This window comes from Camelus bactrianus, chromosome 16 (assembly GCF_048773025.1).
Source record: "Camelus bactrianus isolate YW-2024 breed Bactrian camel chromosome 16, ASM4877302v1, whole genome shotgun sequence".
Taxonomy (NCBI): Eukaryota; Metazoa; Chordata; class Mammalia; order Artiodactyla; family Camelidae; genus Camelus; species Camelus bactrianus.
Window position 1 is genome coordinate 53,466,502 of NC_133554.1, and position 23,047 is coordinate 53,489,548.

At 59.0% G+C, this 23,047-nt stretch overlaps 1 protein-coding gene across 2 annotated transcripts in view; it reads right to left on the minus strand.

The window, feature by feature from the left end:
- SDK2 (sidekick cell adhesion molecule 2) overlaps positions 1–23,047 on the minus strand; it is a 250,446-nt gene that overhangs the window by 12,456 nt on the left and 214,943 nt on the right. For both annotated transcript variants that reach the window (XM_074343607.1, XM_074343606.1), the window contains 10 exons: positions 22,333–22,434; positions 22,052–22,167; positions 16,917–17,103; positions 14,412–14,549; positions 11,746–11,907; positions 9,014–9,139; positions 4,846–5,010; positions 3,398–3,538; positions 2,979–3,117; positions 975–1,101 (listed from right to left, as the gene is read on the minus strand). In XM_074343607.1, coding sequence (XP_074199708.1) covers positions 975–1,101; positions 2,979–3,117; positions 3,398–3,538; positions 4,846–5,010; positions 9,014–9,139; positions 11,746–11,907; positions 14,412–14,549; positions 16,917–17,103; positions 22,052–22,167; positions 22,333–22,434 — 1,403 coding nt within the window. The remainder of the gene's footprint in view (positions 1–974; positions 1,102–2,978; positions 3,118–3,397; positions 3,539–4,845; positions 5,011–9,013; positions 9,140–11,745; positions 11,908–14,411; positions 14,550–16,916; positions 17,104–22,051; positions 22,168–22,332; positions 22,435–23,047) is intronic.

A 23,047-nucleotide genomic window follows, 5' to 3' on the forward strand; every position in this document is an offset into this window, starting at 1 on the left:
GCCCTCGGTCCACGGGTCCAAGCCAGATCCTAGGCTTGTTGGCACCTCCTGCCCGGCCAACAGCCCCGCTCCCTGCTGGCACGTCTTCCTTCTCATCCTCTCCTAGGACTGGGCAGAAGGTCCAGGGCGTGGGACACAATGACCTTCTGCCACCCCTTCCTCGGCAACCACCAGGCTTGGCTGGGGTGAGGGGCTGTAACATCTGTTCACTGGAATGCACTCAACCCCCTCTGCCCATAGCTGGGTGTCCCTGCGTGGCCCACCTAATGGCAGCCTCTCTAAAGCTCTGTGTCTCCCACAGGTGCTGTCCCCTTCTCAGTACTAGGGGCTGACATTTATTGACTGATTGCCCCATGCCAGGTCCCTGAGCTAAACTTCTTTGTGCCTCATCTCAGCAAATCCTCCCCACTGCACCACAAGAGAGACTATAATCATCCCCACCCATTCTACAGATGGAGAGACTGAGGCACAAAAAGATTACTTAGCACTCCCAGGATGCCTGTGGCTCCTGGGCAGCAGAGCCAGGATCCAAGTCAGGTCTGAACCTCCAGAGCTTAATGCCTCGGTGGTCTGCACTGTTTCCCATCCTCGGGGGTCCAGGGCAGCCAGCCCTCCGGTTTCAGAGCTCATCTGACCCCGGCCAGCCAAGTTTAGCAGTTCTCCAGGCTCTGGCAAAGCAGGGCTGCTGTGTCAGCTTCCCTCTCCTTGTCATCACACTCCTTTCCAGGCCAGAGCTACTGAGCACATGGGGTGACTCCTGCAAGCCCAAAGGGCCATGCTTCTGGGGGTTCCAGGGACCCCATTAGCCCAGGATGCAAACCCTGAGCAGAGCCTGAGAGGTGGCAGCTGACTTACATACGACCTTCAGATAGTTTCCTGGGGTCCCTTGGTCTTTCTCATGAAAGAAAGGAAGGAAAGAAGTGATGGGCTGCCTCCCCTCCCTCTCCGGGGCACCTGGCCCCCCTGGCCCTCACCTGAGAGTCCGAGATCTCCGAGGGCTTCTCAGTCAGGCTGCTGCTCTCCGCCGGGATGAGGTCGTTGTACTTGGTGACGTCCTCATCGGAGTAGTGGAGGCTGCCCGGGCTGGGCCGAGGGGGAGACCTGGAGAGAGTGGGGTGAGGCTGAGACTTGGCCTCACTCAGAGTGGCCTCCTCTCTGGCTGGGGAGGCCACAGCGAGGCTCAGGGTCTTGAAGGCGCAGGACAAACCTCCCAAACCAGCTCCAGGGAAACTGGGCTGGGGGCCGGGGGGGCGGTAGGGGGGAAGGCAGCACTTCGGTTCAGTTGTGGTTCCAAGACCCCCGGGCATCAGTATCACTTGGCAGTGAACGTTACAAAGCATGTCTGGGCCCCGCCAAGACCTCCTGAATCAGAATCTCAGGTGAGGTCTGGATGCCAGCCCTGCAGACGACCTCCCCGTGGGACTCCTAACTCACAAAGTAAGCCTTAGGGAGTTAGCACAGAGGCTAGGGCAAACGAGGAGATCCACGGCCGCTCCCCCTCCAGATGTGCTCAGAGACCAGGTACAGGTAAGCCACATCCTACTTCTGAAACATCAGCCCTAGAGAGAGCGGTGCATTTCCCAGGGAGTTAGGGGCCTGGCTCTGAGTCATCTGAACAAACGCTCAGATCAGCGCTCCTCAGGCATTCCGCTCGCCCTGGGGTGCGCGGGAGGCCGGCGGCCAGGGTAACGGCAGGGCTCCTGGAGGCCCTGGGCAGGTGGCCGGGGCCCCCCATGACTCTGCCCTATTTGTGTCTTCTTAGGTTGGGATTCAGGGGGCTCTGCCCAGGGCCTGACGCCCCATGATGTGCCCAGCCAGCTCCGGGAAGCGTTTCTGGCACTGAGGCCCCAGACTCCAGCTGTCCCACACGGGGCTGGAGGGGGTTTGCTGCTGAAATGTCGCTAAGAACAATCCTGTGGCCCAGGAATATGCCACAAGCCATCCCCCCCCCGCCACCTCCAACCTCTACATTGGTTTTATTCCAATCAACAAAGCCGCAGGTTTATTTAAAAATAATATAGCAGTACTAAGCAGTAGCTTCACGTAGACAAGACAGACAAACAAATGACTGAGAGGAGGGAGGAAACGGGGTGCCAGGCTAGCGCTGTCTTGGCGACCTGCAGGGTGAGTCGGGGGCCGGTGGGTGGCCGTGGCCGGGTCAGGCTCCTGGAGCCCGGGGCTGGTTTGGTGCACACGGGATTTCTGTGTATACACAGCCGTGTAGGGGACACACGGGGGGCCTCAGTGTGTGTACACTGTGGGCGTGAGAGGCCAGCAAGGCCAGGCTGTCAGTGAAGCGCCCTCTTGTTCCACGTGGCAGGGCCCCAGAGCCAGCCTGGCGGGGCTGTGGTGGCCGTGCTGGGCTGGCCACTGCGGCCTCAAATGGCTCTTTCTTTGGAAAGCTGGCTTTGGCGGAGGATGAGAGCTCGGCCTGGCTGGCCTGCGCACCCCTCCCGCTGTCCTCCTGATGAACACACACATCGCCTCTTCCTTCCAGGACCAGACAGAGACGCTTTGTGAGCTGAGCCTGGGAGAGGCAAATCCCCTCCACTCCCGCCGGCCCCTCTGATGAGCCGGGAATGTTAACAGGGTTGAGGCTGGAGACAGGAGCCCCTGGGCCAGAGCCCCTGGTCTCTCCCGAGAGCATAAAACTGCCGGGTCAATCAGGTGAGGGTCAGGTGAGCCCCAGCACCTGCCCCTGCCCTTGGAAAATGCCTGGGCCACCACAGGGAGGGGAGTGGGGCTAGGAGGGGCCTGGGGTTGGAGCGGAGTTAGGAGAAAACAGGAGCTGTGGTTGGCAGAAACCCTCGGTACCCACCTTCTTGTGCCTTTCTCCCCAGCCCCGGGATGTGCTGCCTGGGCCCCGCTGCGCCTTCCTGCCTGCCTGTTCTGTGGCCCTCCCAAGCGTCCTCCACTCCCTGGGCACTGCTGGCCCCCAAACCTCCAGCTTCCGGCCCCCCACGCAGACAGCCCACTACCTGGTGTACAGGCCGTTCTTTCTGCAAAAGGAATTCTTGACGGAGAGCCGGCGGTTGTTGAGCTCCAGGGCAGGAAAGCTGCTCTCATCCAGACTCATCATCTCCCCGCGGCCCAGGGCACCAGACTTGGCACTGTTCCCTGGGGAGGGCGGAGGAGATTGACATCCGTCACTCACTCCAGCCCTTTGGACCGGGTGGCCTCCCATCCTCCACCTCGCTGGGCTGCTGCCTCTTTCTCTTGTTAGGGTTGCAGCCAAAATAGGAAACGGAGATGTGCGTAGGATCCCTAAGCTCCCCACCCCCGCCATCCGAGCAGGTGCATTTCCGGAGAGAGAGATCCCCCCACCCTGTCCTTGCCAAAAGGGAGAGGCAGAGAGGTGACAGTCCAGTCCAGCCAGCAGGGCTCAGCGCCAGCTCACCCGAGTCTGCCTTCTTGGCATACTTCTTGCTCTGGCCGCGGATGATGAGCACGAAGACCAGCAGCAGGATGAAGATGAGACCGACGAGGGCGATGACCACCAAGAACCACCACTCCTCGTAGAAGGGGTTGGCTTTCTGGGCTGAAGCATGGTGGGGGGCGGTCAGGTCCAAGGTGCTCAGCCCCCACCCTGTCTCCAAACCTCCCGCTCCAGCTGGGACCCTACCACCTGCTCTCGCACTTTACGGGGGTGGGTCTGTGCCCTCTGAACAAGGTAGACTTTAAGGTGGGTAGGGACGGTTTCATCTCAAGTGCCAGCTCTGATCACTCAGTAAAGGGCTGTCTGGAGGCCTCTTTTGAGAAGAGTTTCTAGACTCGCTAGGAAAGAGCGCTAGGATTGACTAGTGATGTCTGCTGCAGACGCAGGAGGGAGGAGGGGCTGTGTGCTGGCTACCTTTACTTTTATATTTTCCCTTGCCACCCATGGCCCAGGGGCTACCTTGACAGACAGACCCAAATGGGTGTTGGAAAGGTGCTTGTCTGGCCTGTGGTGGGCCTGGGAGAGCTTCTGAACAAGGTTTAGCTGTGACAGAATGTTTTCTGGCAGCAGAAAGTGAGGGCAGCTGGGAGGGTGGACACCAGTGCGTCTTTAGAAAGCCTCCTCCAGGGAGCCTCCCCTTCTTTCAAAATCCTCAGCGCTGTGCTCTCTGCACGCAACTGGCACCCATCCATGCTGCTGCCTGATGGGGCTGGTTCTTCTATTTCAGCCTGGAAGGGCTTAAGTCCTTGGTTTGGTTCTATCCGTCTGGGCAAGGGTGAAAACACATGGGAGGGTGGCTGGGCTCCTGAGACATGCCCGGCGAGGAGAAATTTTGAGTTCTGTTTCTGCCTGAAGGGAAGAGGCTTTGGTATTAAAAGTGGTTAGTGGTTCGCTCTGGGGTCATGGGTTTCCATACTGGTGTCCTCTGTGAGCTGGGGGACAAAGGGAAGGCTAAGGAGAAGCGGAAGGGTGGGGGTGGCGCCCTGCCCCACCCGGGAGCTGCTCGCTCAGGCCTGTGCGCCACAGGCTGCTGACTCTGTCTGTTTGGGGGGGTGGTTTCCATGGAAACACTCAGTTTATGGCCTGGTGTCCTCATATCTCCTGGGTGACGAGCTCACGGAAGCTCTCATCTTGGGCCCACTGATTCATCCACAAGCCCACTGGGCCCCCTGCCCAGGGCTTCTGGAGTCCTTGAAAAGGAACCCCAAACCCCCACGGCCCCCAGCTCCTTCCGGAGTTGAAAGCAGACTCAGGCCCCAGCCCAGGGCTTTCTGCCTGGGGGAACTGAGAGGACATGCCTTTTGGTCCCCAGCCCTGGGCTTCTGGGGCTTGCTGCCTCTCCTCCTCCCCTCCTCCCCCGACAAGGCTCTCCGGCGGGGCGCCCCACCCCTCACCCCACAGGCCAGTACCTGGCACCGACTGGGAGGGGCTGCTGGGGGTGCCGAAGCCATAGTCGTTGACGGCGATGACCCGGAAGTCATAGCTCACGCCTGGCTTGAGGATGTCCATGCTGAATGTGTAGGAAGTCACCTCCTTGGGGATGTCTTTGATGAGGATGTCCCAGAGCCCCTCGTCTGCAGGAGCACAGAGAGGGAGACACCCATGAGGGGGAGCCCCCCACCCCGATCCTAACCGTTGCTCCCTGCCAGCAGGGCCGGTTGGGTCTGCCCGGTCCACACTGACGCTCCTGTGCTTGGCAGCTAGAAGGTCCTCGGGAGATGTTTGTAAAAAAGTATCTGATCATTTTATTCTTTTTAATGAAAATGTTTGCAAGACATTAAAAAATGGGTAATGTGCAGAAAATCCTCTACCAACCAACCCACCATCACCATCCAGAGAAGGAGCTGCACCGTTTTCACACCTGTGTAGAAGAGCTCCCCAGGTCTGCTTCCCACGCCAGCACAAGGTGCTGGGCAGCATGCTTCTGAGTGGCTGCCTAGTATGTTCTCGTCCACGTACACCCCCCTTTACTTAACCAGGCCCCTATGCTTCTGTTCCCCCTTCCTATTCACAACAGACACAGTAGGAGCATCAGACAAAAAGAACAGGACTTTTTGAAAACAGCTGTAGGAAGGAACGGGGTTGCCTGTGAGGGTTTGGTCAAGTTGCCTGGATTTGATGGGGAGCAGAGATCTAAGGAGAACGAGGGACCGGTGAGGGCTGGAGGGGTCCCTCCTCTGTTCCCCCTCCACGTTGTCACCAACCACCCCTGTCCTTTGAGCCCCTGACTTTCCCTTCAGGTCCGACCCCCACTGTCTGTGACTCTCTGGGCCTTGTCCTCTTGGGACATGATTCAGTTTCACCTGCTTCAAAAGGAAGGAGCGTGCTGCCCGTGCAAGACAAGAGGCCAGCATCCTCCTGGGCCCAGGAGCATCCTCTGCGTGGATGTGGAGGCTGGCAGGGGGCTGGGCCAGATGCTCTGTGTAGGGCCAGTGGGGCTGGCTTGGCCTGGGACAGAGGGTGAGTCTGCCTCCTCGTCCTAGTGCAGGGCTGATTTGGCAACCAAACTGTCAAGCCACCGTGGGCCCTGGTCAGGTCCTGTTTTCACATGAACTGGGGGTCCAGAGGTTTCAGAAGGGCTTTGACACAAGTTTCTACTCTATAGCACAGGGAACTATATTCAATATCTTGTTATAACCTATAGTGAAAAAGAACATGAAAAGGAATATATGTATGTATACGTACGACTGAAACACTATGCTGTACACCAGAGATTGATTGTAAACTGACTCTACTTCAACTAAAAATAAATAAATTAGTTAAAATAAAAAGAAAAGACAGACCTTGGTGAGCTGAGCTCCCAGGGCCTCCTCCATCCCCTGACCTGCTCCAGGGAGGTCACCCAGCAGCCCGCAGGTCATCCAGGCCGCCGCTGCCCTGGACCAGCTCCCACAGCCTGCCCTCTCGCTCCTCCCGTCTCATTGCTGTTCCTCGTCTGTTTCTGAACCCCTTTGCGTAAGAGCGGCCTTTCAGGCCCACAGGTGGCTCCCAGTTCCAGCTCGGCCCTTCCCTGGGGCGGATGGATTTTGTTTGTTTCCTCCTCCACACGTTTTTACAGATCCACCCAAGCGAGAAACTCTAGTGGAGGGACCACAACCCCGTGAGCATGTCTGAACGTTGGACCAGAAGCGTGGTGGCCCCTGCGGAAGCCTCCTTCCTGCTGTCCCGTCTGGGTCCGGCCGTGGGGGCCCCGTCTGGGTTCTGCTGTCCTCCCGGAAGGCTCCAGAGTCCTGAGTCTGGTCCTCATCTTCCGTCTTAATTATTTGTTTTGGGATGCCTGCCTCCTATACATCACATCTTTTTGTGGAACGTCTCTTTTTCTCCTGCAAGGCTGTGAAATTCCTCGAGGGCAGGGATCATGCCTAATTTGTCTTTGTCGTCCAGCACAGGCATCCTCAAAGCGTTTTTGACAAAATGAGTGAAAATCTTTCTTCCCTGGCCTTCCTGTAGCGTTATGTGCCCCAGTTTCAGTCCTGAGCACCTCAAACTGTAAGTATTGGGGTGCAGGTCCACTTTCATCCTGTGACTTTGAATTCATTCCCCTAGATGACACTGATGTGTCTGATGATGATGAAACAGTCACACTCACTCCTCCACAAGCATCATGGTTCTAACAGCTTTATCAGCAGCAATGGCGAGAAGGAGGAGCCTTTGTACCCATGTTACAGATGAGGAAACCAAGGCTTGGAGAGAACTGAGCTCATCTCCCAAGGTCACACCGCCCCAAGTGGCAGTGCCGGTGTTTCAGCCCTGAGATGCCTGACTCCTCCCGGCACCGAGCACCCTCCGGGTGCCCAGGATGGTGCTGAATGTGACCAGTGTTTCTGGATGGGCTTGTCCAGGACCCTGCTGCCTCCCCGGAGGCAGGGACTCCTGCCTGCTGTCTGACCCTCCTTGTTCCTTCTCACACAGAAATGAGGGGTGGGGCTGGGGTAACGGGGCCAAGCCAGAATCTGCTGGAACATCAGGCTGTGGCTCTGGCCTCAAGCCCCAGGAGTCGGCTGATGTGCAGGGTGGATTCCCTAGGTCTGAAACCTCTGGTGAATCCCTCCCTAGTCTTCAGTGCCTGGTGGTTCCTGTTTAGTTGGTTCTGCCCAGCACAAAGTACGAGCAATGCAGGGTGAGCCTAGGACAAGAGTGATCTCATCCTGAAGACGAGGAGGGTGTACAGCCGGGGGGCACGGAGGTGGAGATGCCCACCCATCACAGACAGCCCTCCCACAGCCGCGGGCAAAAGCACCGTGCTCCTCTCATCCTCCATCCTCTCACCAGCATCCATCCCCATCCCCAGCTCTCGGGCACCCCTCCGAGTCCCCGCCCTTCAGGGCGTCCTGCCTTGATCCCAACCGTGTGGACCAAGTCATGGCCCCCAAACCTGGAACACCAGGTCCCAGCCAGACCTCCCAGGAAACGCTCGAAAATCAACAGGGCTAAAGTCCAGGGCCAACATTCCACAGCCTGGCACCCCGGTAGGCCAACTTGGATGGAAAAAGCAGGCCCAGGCCCTGGTTGGGAGAAGCACGTGGAGGTCTCCTGGCCAAGTCAGCAGCCGGCCCTGGAGGGCCGGGGAGGGACCATCTGGAGCGGGGAGGGTGCCAACGTCGCATGTGTCTGCCTGCTACACGTTGGATCTCAGCTGCTAGAGGTAACAGCTATCTGTGACTGCGATTATCAGTGCAAAATTAAAGCAATGACAGGGTGGTAGCGGCTTCCTGGAGCCTCTGGAATTAACTATTTGCTATCGAGATGGTTAGTTCCTGGCTCCCCGGAGGTATTAACCGTGCCACTGGGATGTCGGCGCTCCCCAGCAGAAGCATCAGCTCCTGAGACGCCGACTTCTCGTTACGACTAGTATCTGCTGTTTGGGCTGGAACAACAATCTTTTTTTTTTTTTTTTCCCCTTCTTTCTCAACTTCAATGACCTAATCATGGGTCCACAGAATGCCAAGAACAAGCCTCCAGCCTGCGCGGACTCTGGCACCTCTGATTAATGTGGAAACCTAGCAACGGAGGGAGCTGGCAGTGGCCGGGAGCTCCTGGGGGTAAGGGGAGCCGGAGAGGCAGAAGCAGGTGTCACGGCGACTGTGAAACAGGAGCTCTGAGAGCAGCCCTGCAGCGACTTATCAGCGGCTCGGCTCCTGATGGCTTTGGAAGTTCCTGTGGTTTGATTTCAGGCTTGACAGGAGAGAGTGGTGCATTGCAGGAACTGTAGTGACGGCCACGATGGCAGAGATGGACTTAAAGAGGCAGCTGGGTCTCCGGGGGACAGCCAGCCTCCTTGTGGGGCATCGGTCACGGGGTGGCGTGGAGGACGTGGGTGTGTAGCCAACAGGAGCCCAAATCTTCGTTCCTCCGGCTTCTTGAACGAGCCTCCGCCTGAGTCGGTGCTCACCAGGCACTAAGTGCCGCTCTCTGGGGCCTCCTGCATGTTCCTTAACTGAGGGCGCAATTCCCCGCTTCCCGCCCATCACAGGGCCTCCTCCAGCTTCACCCGGGGAAGCACAAGCGCCCCAAGTGCAGGGACTGGGAAAGGAGGGAGAAAGGGAGCCGTGGACCCTGCTCCGCGGCGGGACGTACCTGAAGGCCTGGCCTCTATGACATAGCGGGTGATGGGCCCTTTGCCGGGGTCTCCGCTGGACCAGTGGATGGCGATGGCGGAGCTGTAGCGCACGATGATGGGCACTCCAGGCGGTCCGGGGGCGCCTGCAAACAGCACACGTGGGCGAGGGGATGTGCGGAAGCCAGAACAGACGCCCGGCCTGCCTCCCTGGGCTCCAGCAGGAGGGGATGGGCAATGGACCCAACCCCGCCAGGGTCTCCAGAAACCCTGCGTGTGCTGAGGCCCAAGAAGGGCGGTGGGGACCACCAGATCTGACTTATTCTCTGCCAGGTCACCCACATTCCCCTGCATTCCAAGTCCCAGGGAGGAGAAGTAGATAAGATGATTCCAGAAAGGTCCCCAGCTGCACTGGCTTTAAGGATACATTAGAGAAGAGCCTGGGGCCTCCACTCCTAGGAAGAAGGAGGAAGGCTGCCCCCCCACCCCCGCTGGCTCTCCTGGCGTGGCAGGTGCGTCGGGGCAGCAGGCTGTTACATCGGCCACCTGGGGAGCCGGCCCCAGAGGCCAGAGCAGGAGGGAGAAGTTTACTTGTGTAAGGAGAGGAGTACATCTGTTCCGTCTGCAAAGGGTCCCAGGCCCCTTCTCCCTGGGGTGCCCTGCAGCACAGGCCAGGGCGCATCCTCCAGGCCCCCACTTCCCCCAGGGCCCTGTGTGCTGTTCTCCGCCATGCCTGCTCCCCACGACACCTGGAGCCCCACGTCCCCTGGGCCCGGCACACAGTAGGTGCTTGTGGGATGATGAGGAAATGGACCAGTGAGTGAGGGGGTGGGTGAACGGCTGGCCCGGTGGTCCCTGTGGATGCCTGCAAGGAAAGGAGTGGAGAGCCCAGCTTCAGACTGAAGCTCCTCCAGGCCCGGGAGAGCCGGCAGGCTGGGCAGCAGGCCCGGACTCACTCCCAGCCCTTGGCCGCCCACTGCCTGCATCCAGGCCTGACCCGTGTCCTCGCAGGGCCTCACTGCCTCCCTTCCTCCCTGCCACCTTTCCTTCCTTCCTTCCCTCACGTGCATCCTGCCTACAGCACAGGGCAAAGGCGGCTGAGGGATCTGGGGTGTGGGGCGCAGCCTGGGGGAGGTGTGAGGGGCGGGGCAGGAGCTCTCAGGACCCCAGGTTTTCACTCTGCACTGGACAACACTCAGGGCTGAGAGGAGGTGCTGTCAACTCCTCCTGGACTAGAAGCTTCCAGCACATCCAGCACTGCCTGGCCTGGAGGGACAAGGACGCCTGGCTGCACGTCCTCCCCAGCTGAACCCCTCCTCTGCTGGGCGCAGCTCAGGGACATCTCAGCCACTCCCCCCATCCTCTGTGCTTCCTCTCACCCCCTCGCACCCGGCCTGGGTAACTTCAAGCCTCAGGTTAGAACAGCCTGTCCTCCAGAAGGCCCTCTCCTGTCCCCAGGCCACTGCTCTGTCCTTCTGGTCCCTGCCAGCTCCCTTCCTGCTTTTGTTTCCCAGGGAAGCCGGCTCAGGTGAGAGGCGCCCGGGGAGGGGCTGGGGGCAGATGGAGGGCAGAGGCGGGAGGGGCAGCTCCCTGGCAAACTTCCTCCTCAGCTGGCCGCCGGCTTTGTTCCAACCCAGCCCAGGAGCCAGACAGCTTTTCTGAAGAACAAGAGGCGGGGAAGAGAAAGTGCCCAGAAGAGAAAGGGAAGAGAGTGTCCAGCCTGAACCAGCTCCCAGGGCAGACCTGCTGGGCGGGGGTGGGGGCAGGGCCACCTCCCCAGGCCTGGCTCCCCTCCCCACAGGCTGAGGAGGCCCTGTCCCCTCCTGGCTGACCTCCTGGAAGGAGGAGGGGCAGGACGGGAGGAGGGAATTCAGGGGAAGTCTGGGATGGGCTGTGTACTTTCTTGGGGTGGTGGGGGAGATCAGAGTGGCTGGGAGGTGGCTTCTGTGTTCAGGAGGGGACATCCCGCATGAGTGACAGGGACTTTGGGGAGCAAATCTTAACCACTGTGGGTGCCTTGAAAAACTCCCCCAGCCTGATGACGACTATGGCCCCAAGAGGTGTCACAAAACCCAAACAGAGTGACTCTTTCCTCCTGGCCCAACCCAGCCTAGTGCACATGGCCTGGCTCCTTTCTTCCCTGCCCCTGCCTCCCTGTCTAGGAAGAAGGCAGCTGGCAGGCCCCCTGGCCCTGGCCCTGGCCTGGCCCCCAGAGCATTGGTTCTCACCGTGGGTACCAAAGAGCTACCCTCTGTTCTTATTCAAATGCTTGTTCCCAGTGTGGACGCTCAGAGGTTCTGACTTCCTGGGGCCCCAGAATCTGCACTTATCACAAGAACCCCAGGGTTTAGTGGCACCTTGAGAAACATTCTGATGACACAGGTGACCCTGGGTAGCCTGGCCGGCCTTCCCTCCCACCTGGACACCCACCCCTCCCCATCGTCCTCCGACACAGCCACTTTTAGAATCCTACAGAATGCCTGTTTGTATTACCACGCGTCCACCTGAATGCCCCACCCCATGAAGTCTTCTGGAATCGCCTCCTTTAAATGCCCCTCTTCCTGCCCTCCAGGCCCGCCCGAGACGTTCTGCCTTGAATCCACCAGAATCCCCGTCTTGCACCAGAATCCCTGTCTTGCTCAACTCTGCATCTCCGGTCTCCAGCTGGCTCTGGACATCCCCTTCTGACCTGGGGGGCCGAACGCTGCGGGTGGAGAGCAGCAGCCCCCGCATCCACCCGACACTCCCCTACCTTCTCCGGGGCCCGTGGTGACATTGGCTTCGATCTCAGGCCCGTAGGTGAAGGTCTTGGCTCTGATGCGGAACCTGTAGGTCATCCCCTCCGCCAGGTCCTTCACCTTCAGCCACAGAGGGCTGCTCCCCTTCACATCCACCGTCACGATCTTACTGACTCCTGGGGGAGGGGGGAGGACACAGCATGTGGGGGCTGCAGGGACTGGGGAGACTGGGAGGGAGGGAGGTACTGGGCAGGAGGCGCACCCCCTTGGAGTTAGGCTGGGACCAGCATCCTTGGTCACAATGTTTCCCAGATTATTTCTCAGAACACACTCCTGTGGGCTGTTCTTGAGAATATATATAGTGCCTGTCTGTCTGTTGAATGAATAACTGCAGGGGCCTTTAGCATCTGGAGGGAAAAAAAGCCTCACCATCCTGTTTAATGTAACCATTGTACCCCAAACATATCTCACCCTCTGTTTTTGGTCCCCTACGTCCCATCCTATAGAACTCAAACTCCAAGGATCACCTTTCAGGAAGTGCATCTGTAAAGATGCCACAGTGCGGAGTTGGAGGGGACACACTTGCAGCCACCCTCACAGCCCAGGACAAGTTCAGCTCCGCCTGGTCTCCTTTCTTCCTCTGGTGCCGATGACGGCCTGGAGCTCACTCCTGGCCCTCCACCAGCGGCACCCGCCAGGCTCTTTAGGGAAAAAGTGAGGATGCTACAGCACCCCAGATCATGGCAACGAGAGGGGAGTCCTGCATGGCTCTCAGGAGGGGAGGGTTTGCGCTCTGTGCCTCACAAGTCAAAATCCTCCCTGTCGGGGGAGGGTAGAGCTCAGTGGTAGGGCGCACACCCAGCGTGCACAAGGCCCTGCGTTCAAACCCTAGGACCTCCATTAAATAAATAAATAACCCTAATTATACCCCCAAACCCCCCAAAGCAAAAAAAAATCCCCCCAAACAACCCCCAACCCCCCCAAACTCCCCAAACTCCCAAATCCTCCCTGAGGGCCGGGACTGGGTTTCATCTCCCTTGTCCACTGAGCACGCCGGTCACCCCTGGGCTACGGGCTCTGCATCCAGCAGGCTGGGCTCCGACCCCGATGCCCAGGAGTCGGTGGGCATGGCCCGCAGCCTGGCTTCACTTCTACTGAGTGAGGGTAACAGTGGCCGAGGCTGCATGTTTCCAGGTTAAATAAAACAACAGCCCCTGGCACAGGGTTGGGGCCCTGAGTGACAGAACAGTGGGCGTTCAAGAGGTGCTTCCAGGAGGAACAAGGTGCCTGCCGGGTCACGAGGGGATGTGCCCCGGGGCCCGGAACAGCAGCCCTGGGTACCCGCCCCCTGACTTTTCTGCGCAAACTCCCCAACTGCTCGGGACTTGGTGTTCCCTACGGGGAAGCAGGGGGCATTGCCTCCTAGTGGAGACCTGTTTGCTGCTGACCTGAACCCAGGGCTGAGGCACGCACGGGGGCACAGACGCAGTGCCGGCCTAGTTGGGCATCGCCTAGCTGAACCCAGGCTGGATGGCCCTATCAGCTGGGCTGTCACAGGCTAGACAGGAATCTGTAAGGGCCCGGAGTCAGCCGTGTGGTCCAGACACCGCTGGACTGAGGACCCGAAAGGCAAAGTGATCGCGCCTCTCCAGGTGTGGTGTCCCTGGTCACTGCAGCAAGATCCCGTCCCATCCCCTGCATCTCATCCCCGTGACCTCTGTCCTCCCCGGCCTTCCTTCTGCGGGAGAGACAGGCCTTGAATCTGACCACATCTCCTCCTGGGCCCAGCTCCCCCTCGGTCTCCCGGCACACATCGCTCCTCTCCAGAACCAGTGAGTGGCTGGTGTGCAGGTGGCGGCAGGAAGACTGAGGGCCATTGTCCCCTCGGCTGACCCGGAACTGCTGGCCACCTCGGCCTTCCCAGGGCCCCGCCCCTTGTTCTGGTCAGGCTCCACTGTTGGGGAGGGGTGACCCTAGAGGCGGTCACTTCCAGCCATCAGGGTGCCCCGTGGTAGGCCAGCCACACCCCCAAGGCCTCACTGGGTTCTGGAACAGGACACAGGCAACCAGGTGCCCGGCCTTCTTCCTGCCTCTCTAATTAATAGCAGTGATTTCAGCCGAGGTGGGGCAGCTCCCTGGGGAGCCTGGGAGGGAGACAGGCAGGGTCCAGGCAGGCGGAGGGGTGGGCAGGGCTGCGGGGAGCTCTGAGGACAGCTCACATGAACAGGGCTCGGGGTGAGAGGAGGGCAACCTGCAGAGCCAGGGTCACGAGCAGAGATTCCCGGAGGGCAGCAGGGGTGCAGTGACTCCCCCCAAACTTGTGCATCTTCCTGGGGAGAGGCTCCAAGGCTTTCAGCAGATTCTCAAAGGGGTTCCTGACCCCATGAAAGGCAGAGGAGAACTAACCCGGAGTAAGGCTGAGCGCCTAGGTTTGTCGGTCACACATAGGGCAGGACCACTGGGGCTCCCCATCATTATGGTCCATCTCGGGACCCTACATTTTGCTCGGATTTCCTTCCTCTCCTCCCCACTTCAATACACTGATGGGGAGAACTGGCCACGCCCCTTCCCTCGCCTGGGCCTCAGTCTCCTGGTGTAAAAGCTGGGAGGGGCTCGCCACAGCGACGCCACGCACAAGGCAGGACCAGGGAGTCGCGCCTGGAGGGAGGGTCCCACTCACCGTCCACGGGGGTGCAGGGCTCGTACACCAGCCGGTAGCCCTCCAGGACGCCGTTGGGGAACCGTGGGGCCTCCCAGGACACGTTCACTGAGGTGGTGGTCAGCTCACTGAACTTGACCGAGCTGGGAGCACTGGGGGCTGGGGGGAGACAGCAGAGGGGTTTTGTTTCCTCCTTCCTGGACGTTCAAAGCCCTGAGTTTGGTTCTCAGGAACTAGCAGGGGCCCAGGAAGAACAGGAGAGCAGGGCTTCGTGTAAGAGAGGGCCGGAGGGGTCGCTGGAGGCCATCGGACCCCCTCCTCTCCCCTGCTGAGGTCGTAACACTCGCTTTCCAGTCAGGGTCCAAGTATTGGGAAAAAGGGGGACTTTCTTTTCCCTAAAGTTGGAGAACTCAGGCTTCCTCCTGCTGAGTGGCCCTGAGCCCTGGCCAAGAGCCCAGGACATGCTTGTATTGTGTCCCCAGGGTCACTGTGGGGATGGGTCATGTCCTGGCTTCCCTAATGGAGGCGACAAGGGGTGTGTGGGTGTCAGAGCATCAGCTGGACACTAAACAACCTGCCAGGACTGCAGTGGACGTGGCCTTGCTCTCGTCCCCGGGGCCCCAGGCATTATCTCCAAGAGACCACGCTGCCTGGAGGACCCAGGAATGGTCAACGCTCTGAAAGAGATACTTTCTTGGCCTAGAATCTGGAGCGACCCGGGAAACATGGGGGATGAGGAGGTCTGAGGGGGAAGGCCGGAGAGGAAGGGAAGGAAGCATCCATTCCATAGCGTCCCGAGCTGGCTCCGGGCAGGCGGGCTGACCGGGCTGTTATTGTCCGGGGCCGCCCCCCACCGAGCCGGAGCTAATCCCAACCGGCTTCCGCTCCAGCTCCGGGAGGCAGTGTCAGTGAGCTGCCTTTGAAGGAGGGCGACCAGCTCTGGAGGCCCTTCCTCCCTCCCCTCTGCTAGCGGGACATGAGACAGGACACTTTGTCCTGCTGACGGAAGTGTCCAGGCTCCCAGGGGCTCACATCCGGCCGATGACACTGACAGAGAGTGGTTGGAAGGAGACAGACAGACCCTCGGGAGCCAGTGGGAGGAAAGGTTCCCTGGAGCCAGAGCCTGTCCCCAGAGAGGACAGTACTTAGGAACCGACTCCGTGCGGTCTTGCTCTCTCCTTAAGAGCAAGGTCATTTACAGACTAGGAAGCAGCAGGTTGGAAGAGATGCTTCAGGGAGGTGAGGACAAAAGGCTTGTATGCAAATCCATGAGGAGAAAACTCCATGGCAGGCAAAGACGGGGACTGGTGCCATGAAGACAGCCCAGGACGAGCTGGACATCCTGGCTCCAGCCTCTCCTCCCCCACTGACCAGCGAGGAGACCGTGGGTGAGAAGCATCACCTCCCGGGCCATCCTGGCTCATCATGAAACGGGGCAACTCCTGCCCTGTGTGTCCTCAGGGCTTTCAGAAGGATCACGTGTAATACTCCCTGAGAAGTGGCTTTGGAGTCTGTCTAGAGGGCTGGCCCTGCTCCTGTGGGCTGCAGGAGTCTCGCCACCACCCTCTCCTCTGCCCTCCCGTCCAGCCGCCTCAGTGGCCTCCCTGCCTGCCTCTGCTCCCCTGCCCTCCATCCGCCTGTCCTCTGGACAGCAGCCCGAGTGAGCTTCTAAAAACACAGGCCAGACTGCTCACCCCACGCCACCCCCCATCCTGCTCAGAATTTATCCCAAACTTCCTTCCAAGGCTCCCAGACCCTCTACCACCTGCCTCTTGCCCGTTTTCTTTCAAGCCACCTGGCTTTCTCCCTGTTCTCTAATCCCCTCCAGCCTCCAGGCCTTTGCACCTGCTGGTCCCTCTGCCCGGAACGCGCCTCCTCCAGAATGTCCCACAGCTGGCCTCTTCTCACTCAGTTTCAGCTCAGATGTCACCCGCTCAGGGAGGCCTCTGCGGGCAAACCTATCCAACGCCATCTGTCCACCCCCTGCCTCCGTCCTTGGACAACTCGTACCCACTGCCCCGAGGTTAAGTCATCTAGATACTTGTTTTTATATTCTGTCTCCCTCCCCAGCATGGGGACCTTGTCAGCCTCATCCACTGATGTGTCCCCAGATCTAGTGCAGGCCCCTGGAAGATGCTGAATATATCCTGGGGGAATGAACAAAGCTGGGGGAAATAAGAAAGTCAGGTGGGAACATGGCAGGCGGTAGGAGGAGGCTGGCTGGGTGGGGACTGGCCATCTGCGAGGCGGGCTACCTGAGGAAGGTGGGGATGGGGTTGGGGGTGGGGGTGGGGGGGGAAGCGAGGGCGAGCCCTAGGGGCTCTCTCCAAGGCTTTATGGAGACAGTGCCTCTCTCCTGAGCCCCTCTTGGTGGGCGCTGCTCTCCTACTCTGGAGGGCATCCCATGGGGCCTGGGGATGCGGCCCAGATCTCTCAGTTGCCTCCACTCCCCCAAGAGCCTAGACGCCAGGCGGGCCCTCCCCCATCCCCTCCCCTCCCCGCCCCGCCCCTCCAGCCCCTCCCCACCTGCTTGCTGGGTCTGGCCCCGGGTTGGGGTGCTCCGAGGCCCGTCCCCTGCGGCGTTGAAGGCTGCCACGCTGACCATGTAGGCAGTGTAGCCGGTCAGGTTCTTGAGTTTGACACTGTTCTCCGCCAGGAACAGGGTCTTCACCCGCTCCGTGAGGTTCCGCCGCTGGGCCTCCCAGAAATAAATCTGTGGGCACAGATATCGGCGGGAGTGAGGGGGATGGTCACCCGGCTTCCCTCCAGCCCCCAGCTGCCTCCGGGGCTCAGAGACACCTCCTTTCTTACCATCTACACAGCTGCACAACAGGTGTGAGTCGCCCAGGCAATAGTAGAGAAGTATTTAAGAGCTGTTTTAGAAACCCTTCCAGAACCTTCCTTTTCAGCTAATACTTCAGTCCCTGCTAGACTGTAAACCCCACGAGGGCACAGAGCCCGTGTATCCGGTCTCCGCAGTGTCTGCAGGGTTTGGCACAGCACTGGCGCGTCGGCCCTCAGAACACCGTCACTGCAGGAAAAGTCGACTCTCTTCTGCAGGAACCAGGGGCAGGAGGGTAAGTGCCGTGGGGGCAGATCCACCCCAACTAAGAGTCAGCCTCTGCAGGTTGACGAGGCCCCCGGTGACTCACCAGCGCACGACAGTTTGTACAGCCCTTGGCAGAGGCAGGCTGGCCCGGGGCTGACCCCAGGGCACCATCTACTTGGCCAGCCAGCTGACGTCCCTGGGCTGCATTCTGTCGTCTGTATAGTGGCGTTCAGGACACCCACTTCCCAGGACCAACGAGAGGAGCAAAGGTCGTAAAGAGTGAAGCACAAAGACACTGCCGAAGGCTTTAGTCCAGGAGCATGGCAGGTGCTTTCAGTTACAGCTGACTCTTGAGCAATACGGGTTTGAACTGCACGGAGCCACTTCCACACGGATTTTCTTCAGCTGGATACGTACACCAGGGTCTGCGGCTGGCTGAACCCACGGATACCCAACCGCGGAAACGGAGGAGGGGGCCCCCTATGGGACTTGTGCCTCCACCACGTATTTTGGTATTATCCACGGCGGGCCCTGGAACCAATCGCGACAGATTCTGAGGAACGACTGTACCTCATATTTATTCATCGGGGGCTGACGCATCGTCAGCGAAGCAGCAGGTCCTTCACTAGTTCTAGAACTCTGAATCCCAGGCCTCCGGAAAGCCGCCAGCCCCGGGCCGCGGAGGATGAGAGGGCACATGGCGCCACCTGCCGGCCAAATGGGTTTCTGCACGCTATTGGCTTCATTTCTCAACTTGCCTGGAGAAAGCTCATAGAAGTGAGAGCTAATGCAAGTGTCCCCGCCTGGCACGTGTGGAGGATTGGGGTCGGGGACCCAGGGCCACCATACGTACAGAAGAAGGCGCCCTCAGCAGGTGGGTCTTACCCATGTGTACCCAATCCAACAAACCATTGTTAGATGGTGATTAACTGACATTTGTGCAAACGGCACAAGGGGCTGAGCCCTGACCCCAGCCCCAAAGGGCACGTGGCCGAGTGGCAGTTCAGGCTGATGGGTAGCTGCGTGTCTGCTAGAAAACACCCCACAGAGGGCCCACATCTTGGTCAGTTTGGCTCCCTTGCATCTTAAGCACATAGAATCATGCCTGGTACCCTGCTGGGGCTCAATAAATTTCTGCTAATGGATAAGCGCCTGACGTGGACAGAAGCAGGTGGACAAGTGAACTGTCATAATCCCCCCCTTCTAGCTCCCAATTCCCTGTCCCTTCCGGCTTCATCACAGACAATGGGCAGAACTTCAGCCTCAGTTACGTCAGGCCCACGCCCACAGGCCACACAGCTGGCTGTCACTGGAGGAAAGCCACACTTTCAGTTCACCAGCACAGCTTCGAGTGGCCTGGCCACAATGCTACACTGGACCAGTCCACTCCCCTCAGTCACCTACACCACGGTTTCACAGCTCCCTCCCCCATCTCCCCTCCCTGGCCTCACTCCTAGCTGAGGACCCTTCCCTGAGCACCTGAAGCCGTCCCACGAGGCTCCACCTGTACCACCTCCCGCCTTGTGTTCCTACACTCCGCCTCCCTCCTGCCACTGTGGCTGAGCTGCCGGCTCCCTACTGAGGGTCCCCCACATTCAGGCACTAAACCCCAGCCCCTCTCACCTCCTCCAGGACGTCACCCACCACAGCCTCCTCCCTTTCCTGCATCACCAAACTCTCCTTCTTTCCAGAATCACTTTCATTGGCGCACACACCAGTTATGTTTCCCCTCTAAGACCACCTCTGTTGATCATTTTTTTCCGGCTTCCACCTCATTTTGTTTCTTCTCTTTAAAGCAAAACTCCTCAAAAGGGATGTCAGTACTTGCTGCCTCCCCTCATGCTTTCTCGAATCCCCTCCAAGCAGGCACCCCCTACCTCCAGCTCTTGCCACCGTCACCTGGTTAGTGTAACAATCTGGGCTTGGCAAACTCCTCTGTAAAGGGCCAGGTGAGAATGTTTTAGGCTTTGCAGGCCATGCGGTCTTGCTGCAGTTCTCCAACTCTGCTGCTGTCACTTGAAAGTAGCCAGAGGCAGTTTGTAAACAAATGTGCGTGGCTGTGTTCCAATAAAACTTTATTTACAAAACAAGCGGGGGGGGGGCCTGGACAAGGGCCAAGGGCTGTTGTCTGCCCATCCCTGAATAATCACTTCCTAGATTTCATCTTGCTTGAGCTCTCAGTAGTAGCTGGCACACCTGCTTCCTCTCTCCTTCTGGAAGCTTCTTCCTCGTGTGGGTCTGAGACTTTGATCACACTGTTTGGTCCGAGGGCTCAGTTTTCAGACTTCTAGTGTTTTCTATCTACCCATGCCTACTCTCTAGGCTTTTGATACCACTTAGATGCCGAGGACCCCACTACTCACCCCTCTCTCTTGGCCTCCACACCCGTATATCCCCCTCCCTTCGGTGTCTCCCCTTGGATGGCCGGCAGACATCTCGGACCGACTCCACCTCTCCCTCCGAGCCTCCTCCTTCCACTGCCTCCTCCTCCTGCCCTGTAACTGGAGGCTCCGTCCTCCAGTTGCTTCTCCTTTTCCCACATTCCACATTCAGTTCATCGGCAAATGCTACCAGCTCTACGCTTCAAATGGGACCGGAGGGCAAACGCTTCCCACCTCTGCTCCTGCTTGGTCTAAACCACCACCACAGCTCACCTGGATTATACAGCCGCCCCTTCACGGTTTCACACTTTCCCTGCTTCAGACTACTCTCAGCAGAGCAGCCACACAAGCCTTTAAAAACCCAAGTCGCCCTTGTCCCTCTTCTGCCACGAGCCCTCCGTGGCTGGCATCTCATTCAGCCAAAGCCCTCGAGGACTCCAGGTGACGCGCCGTCACTGCTCGGACCTGCCTCCCATCCTGCTGGCCCGCTCACTCCAGGACACACGGTGCTCCTTGCTGGGCTTCGTGCGCGCCGAGCACCCACCGACCCCAGGCTCTTTGCTCTTCTTTCCCCTCCTCCTGGGATGCTCACCTCCCAGATCCGGGTGATTCACGTGCCTTCATTTTTGCTCACATGGTAGTTTCTCATGAAGTTCTCTCCCAATGACCTTATTTACATCCCAAACCTGCTCCTTTGCCTGCTTCATTCACCACCACCTACAGGTGCTCTTTGCTGTGTACGTCGCTGGTCTTCCTCCCCTGCAGTTTACGCTCACGTTGTCTCTGCTCGCTGCTTTATTCCCAGCACCAAGGACACCGCAGGGCGCAAACGAACTACTCAATAAACACGCGTCACTGCAGGGCTGGCTGCTGGGACGTCACAGCTCATCCCGGCGCGACCACTGGCTGAAGGTTAATGCCCGTGGATGTCAGTGCACGTTGGGGAGGCAGCAATTCCATTTCCTCCGTCAGCGTCCTTGGCGGGTGGTGATGTTTCCCTGAGCACGTGGGCATCCGCTGTGTGACGTACGGTGTCTGGCGCCCACACATTTCCTGGGACCGCACATTAACTGGAGACGTCCACACCTCACCAGTCTGGTGGCTGCCAAACTGTTGCAGGACCCGCCCAGCTACTTCTCCTTCCCCGGGGGGGACGCATATGCTAGGGGCACAATATTTAGTTTTCCCAGCTGGCGCTCCTGGGTGAGATACTCAGGAGCATTATTCATCTTTGAGCATCCTTGGCAAGATGCCCTTCCTTCTCTCTCCCGCCTCCTTCACCCCACACGGAACCAGACTTCTATACTGGATTCTGTCTGCAACGGGGTCTCTGGTATTAACAAGCCGTGTGGCCCCAGGCAAGGCCCTTACCGCTTCGGAAACTCAGTTTCTGCCTGTGAGACGAGGGCTCAGCCAGGTAAACCACGAAGCTCCGTGTGGCTCCCGCCCTCCCCACCTTCCCCACCCGGCCACTGCACTGGGCTACTCTCTGGAATAACAGACAACCACCAGGAATCAGAGTGGCGCTGGATGCTGGTCCAGGAGGCAGGCCTCAAACACGGCCACAGGAGACACATTATATTATTATTATTTCTGCCACCTCCTCTAGTGGTTGTGTGCCCAGTGCTTCCTCTCCACCCCTCGCAGGGTGAGGGCCGACAGACCTAGAGTCCGACTCTCTGCTACTTGCTTTTTTGGGGACCTTGTTGAACCACTCACCTGGGCCTCAGTTTCCTCATCTGTACAATGGGCACAAATATTTAGAATCTGTCAGCTTTACCGGGCTTTCAAGAAAATTAAGGTGTTCTTAAGAGCTTGGCGAATATTAGAGACAAATCTAGAAATAATTTCCAAGATTTCCAAGACCTAGCTGGTGGTCCTTTGCTAATGGGCCGTTCAGTTAGCATCAAGATTGTAATTAGAGTTGGCCTAATAGCCACTTTGAGGGGTCTTATGCTGGCATCAGGAGCCAGCAGGCTGGGGCTGGGGGTGTGCCATCCAGGGATGGGGTGTGGCCTGAGTGTCTATGGGATGAGTCTGCCCTGAGGACATGGGAGAGGGTGGGTGTAGTGGTGCCCCAGCTGCGTAGTATTTCAGTGGACTGGGTGCAGACAGCCAAGGCAGCAGGTGTGGACGCGGGACCTCTCCCACCTACCGCACCTGGGTCATCCCCAGCCCCCCACCTGGCCCTGTGTCCCCCTGGACCCTCTTCTCTGCCAAAGCGCCCATACCTTGTAGCCTTGGATGTCTCCATTCTGGCTTTCCGGCGGGGGGGGCTCCCACGTCACATCCAGTTGTGTGGCTGTGGCGCCGTGGACGGCCACGTTGCGGGGCGCTGCTGTGGGCACTGGAGGGCACAAGGGGTGGTGAGTGTGCGCGTGGACCTCAGGGAGGAGGAGGTGGGCTGCGGTGGGGTGGGGACCTCGGCTCCTGTAACCCCTCCCGCTGGGCTTCTCAGTGGGGGAGGTGGGAAAGGCGTGCTGGGGCTGGAAGGGGAGGCATGGGTACTCACCTGCCTCCCCGACAAAGACCTCCTGGGGGGGGCTCGAGGGCCCCTCGCCCACGGCGTTGTACACGCTCATCCGGACCTCGTAGCGCCGGTGCTTGTTCAGGTCTGGGGTGGGGTGGGGAGGGGAGAGACACACAGAGGTCACTGTCCCTGTAGCGGACGGAGGCAGCGTGGAGGGTGGAGGCTGTGATGTTGCACCCCCGCGATTCTAGGCCCCTGTGTGAAGGTTCAGGAAAGAACAGGTACGCGGTGGGGCAGCCGGAGTGCGGTGGAGGGGTGCTGTCTGCCTCGTCCCTGGGAATCCGGACACAAGACGACACGGGTTGGCGTCCTGGCCAAGTGTGACCACACTGGACACTTTTGAGACTAAAAAGCGTACTGTTAATATTCATGCTGGGACAACTGGGATGAACCGAAACTGTCCTGGGCACACCGGGTCACAGGTCACTCCTTCACTGACTGTCCTGGGCACACTGGTCACAGGTCACTCCTTCACTGACTGTCCTGGGCACTGGTCACAGGTCACTCCTTCACTGACTGTCCTGGGCACACTGGTCACAGGTCACTCCTTCACTGACTGTCCTGGGCACTGGTCACAGGTGCTTAAAGTTCCCATCTCGCCTGCCCCACCCCCCCGATCCAAGTCTCCATCAACCAGCTCTTAACACGGGGGATGGGGTGGGGGGGAACTCAGCCCTAAAGAGACGTGGCTTCTTAG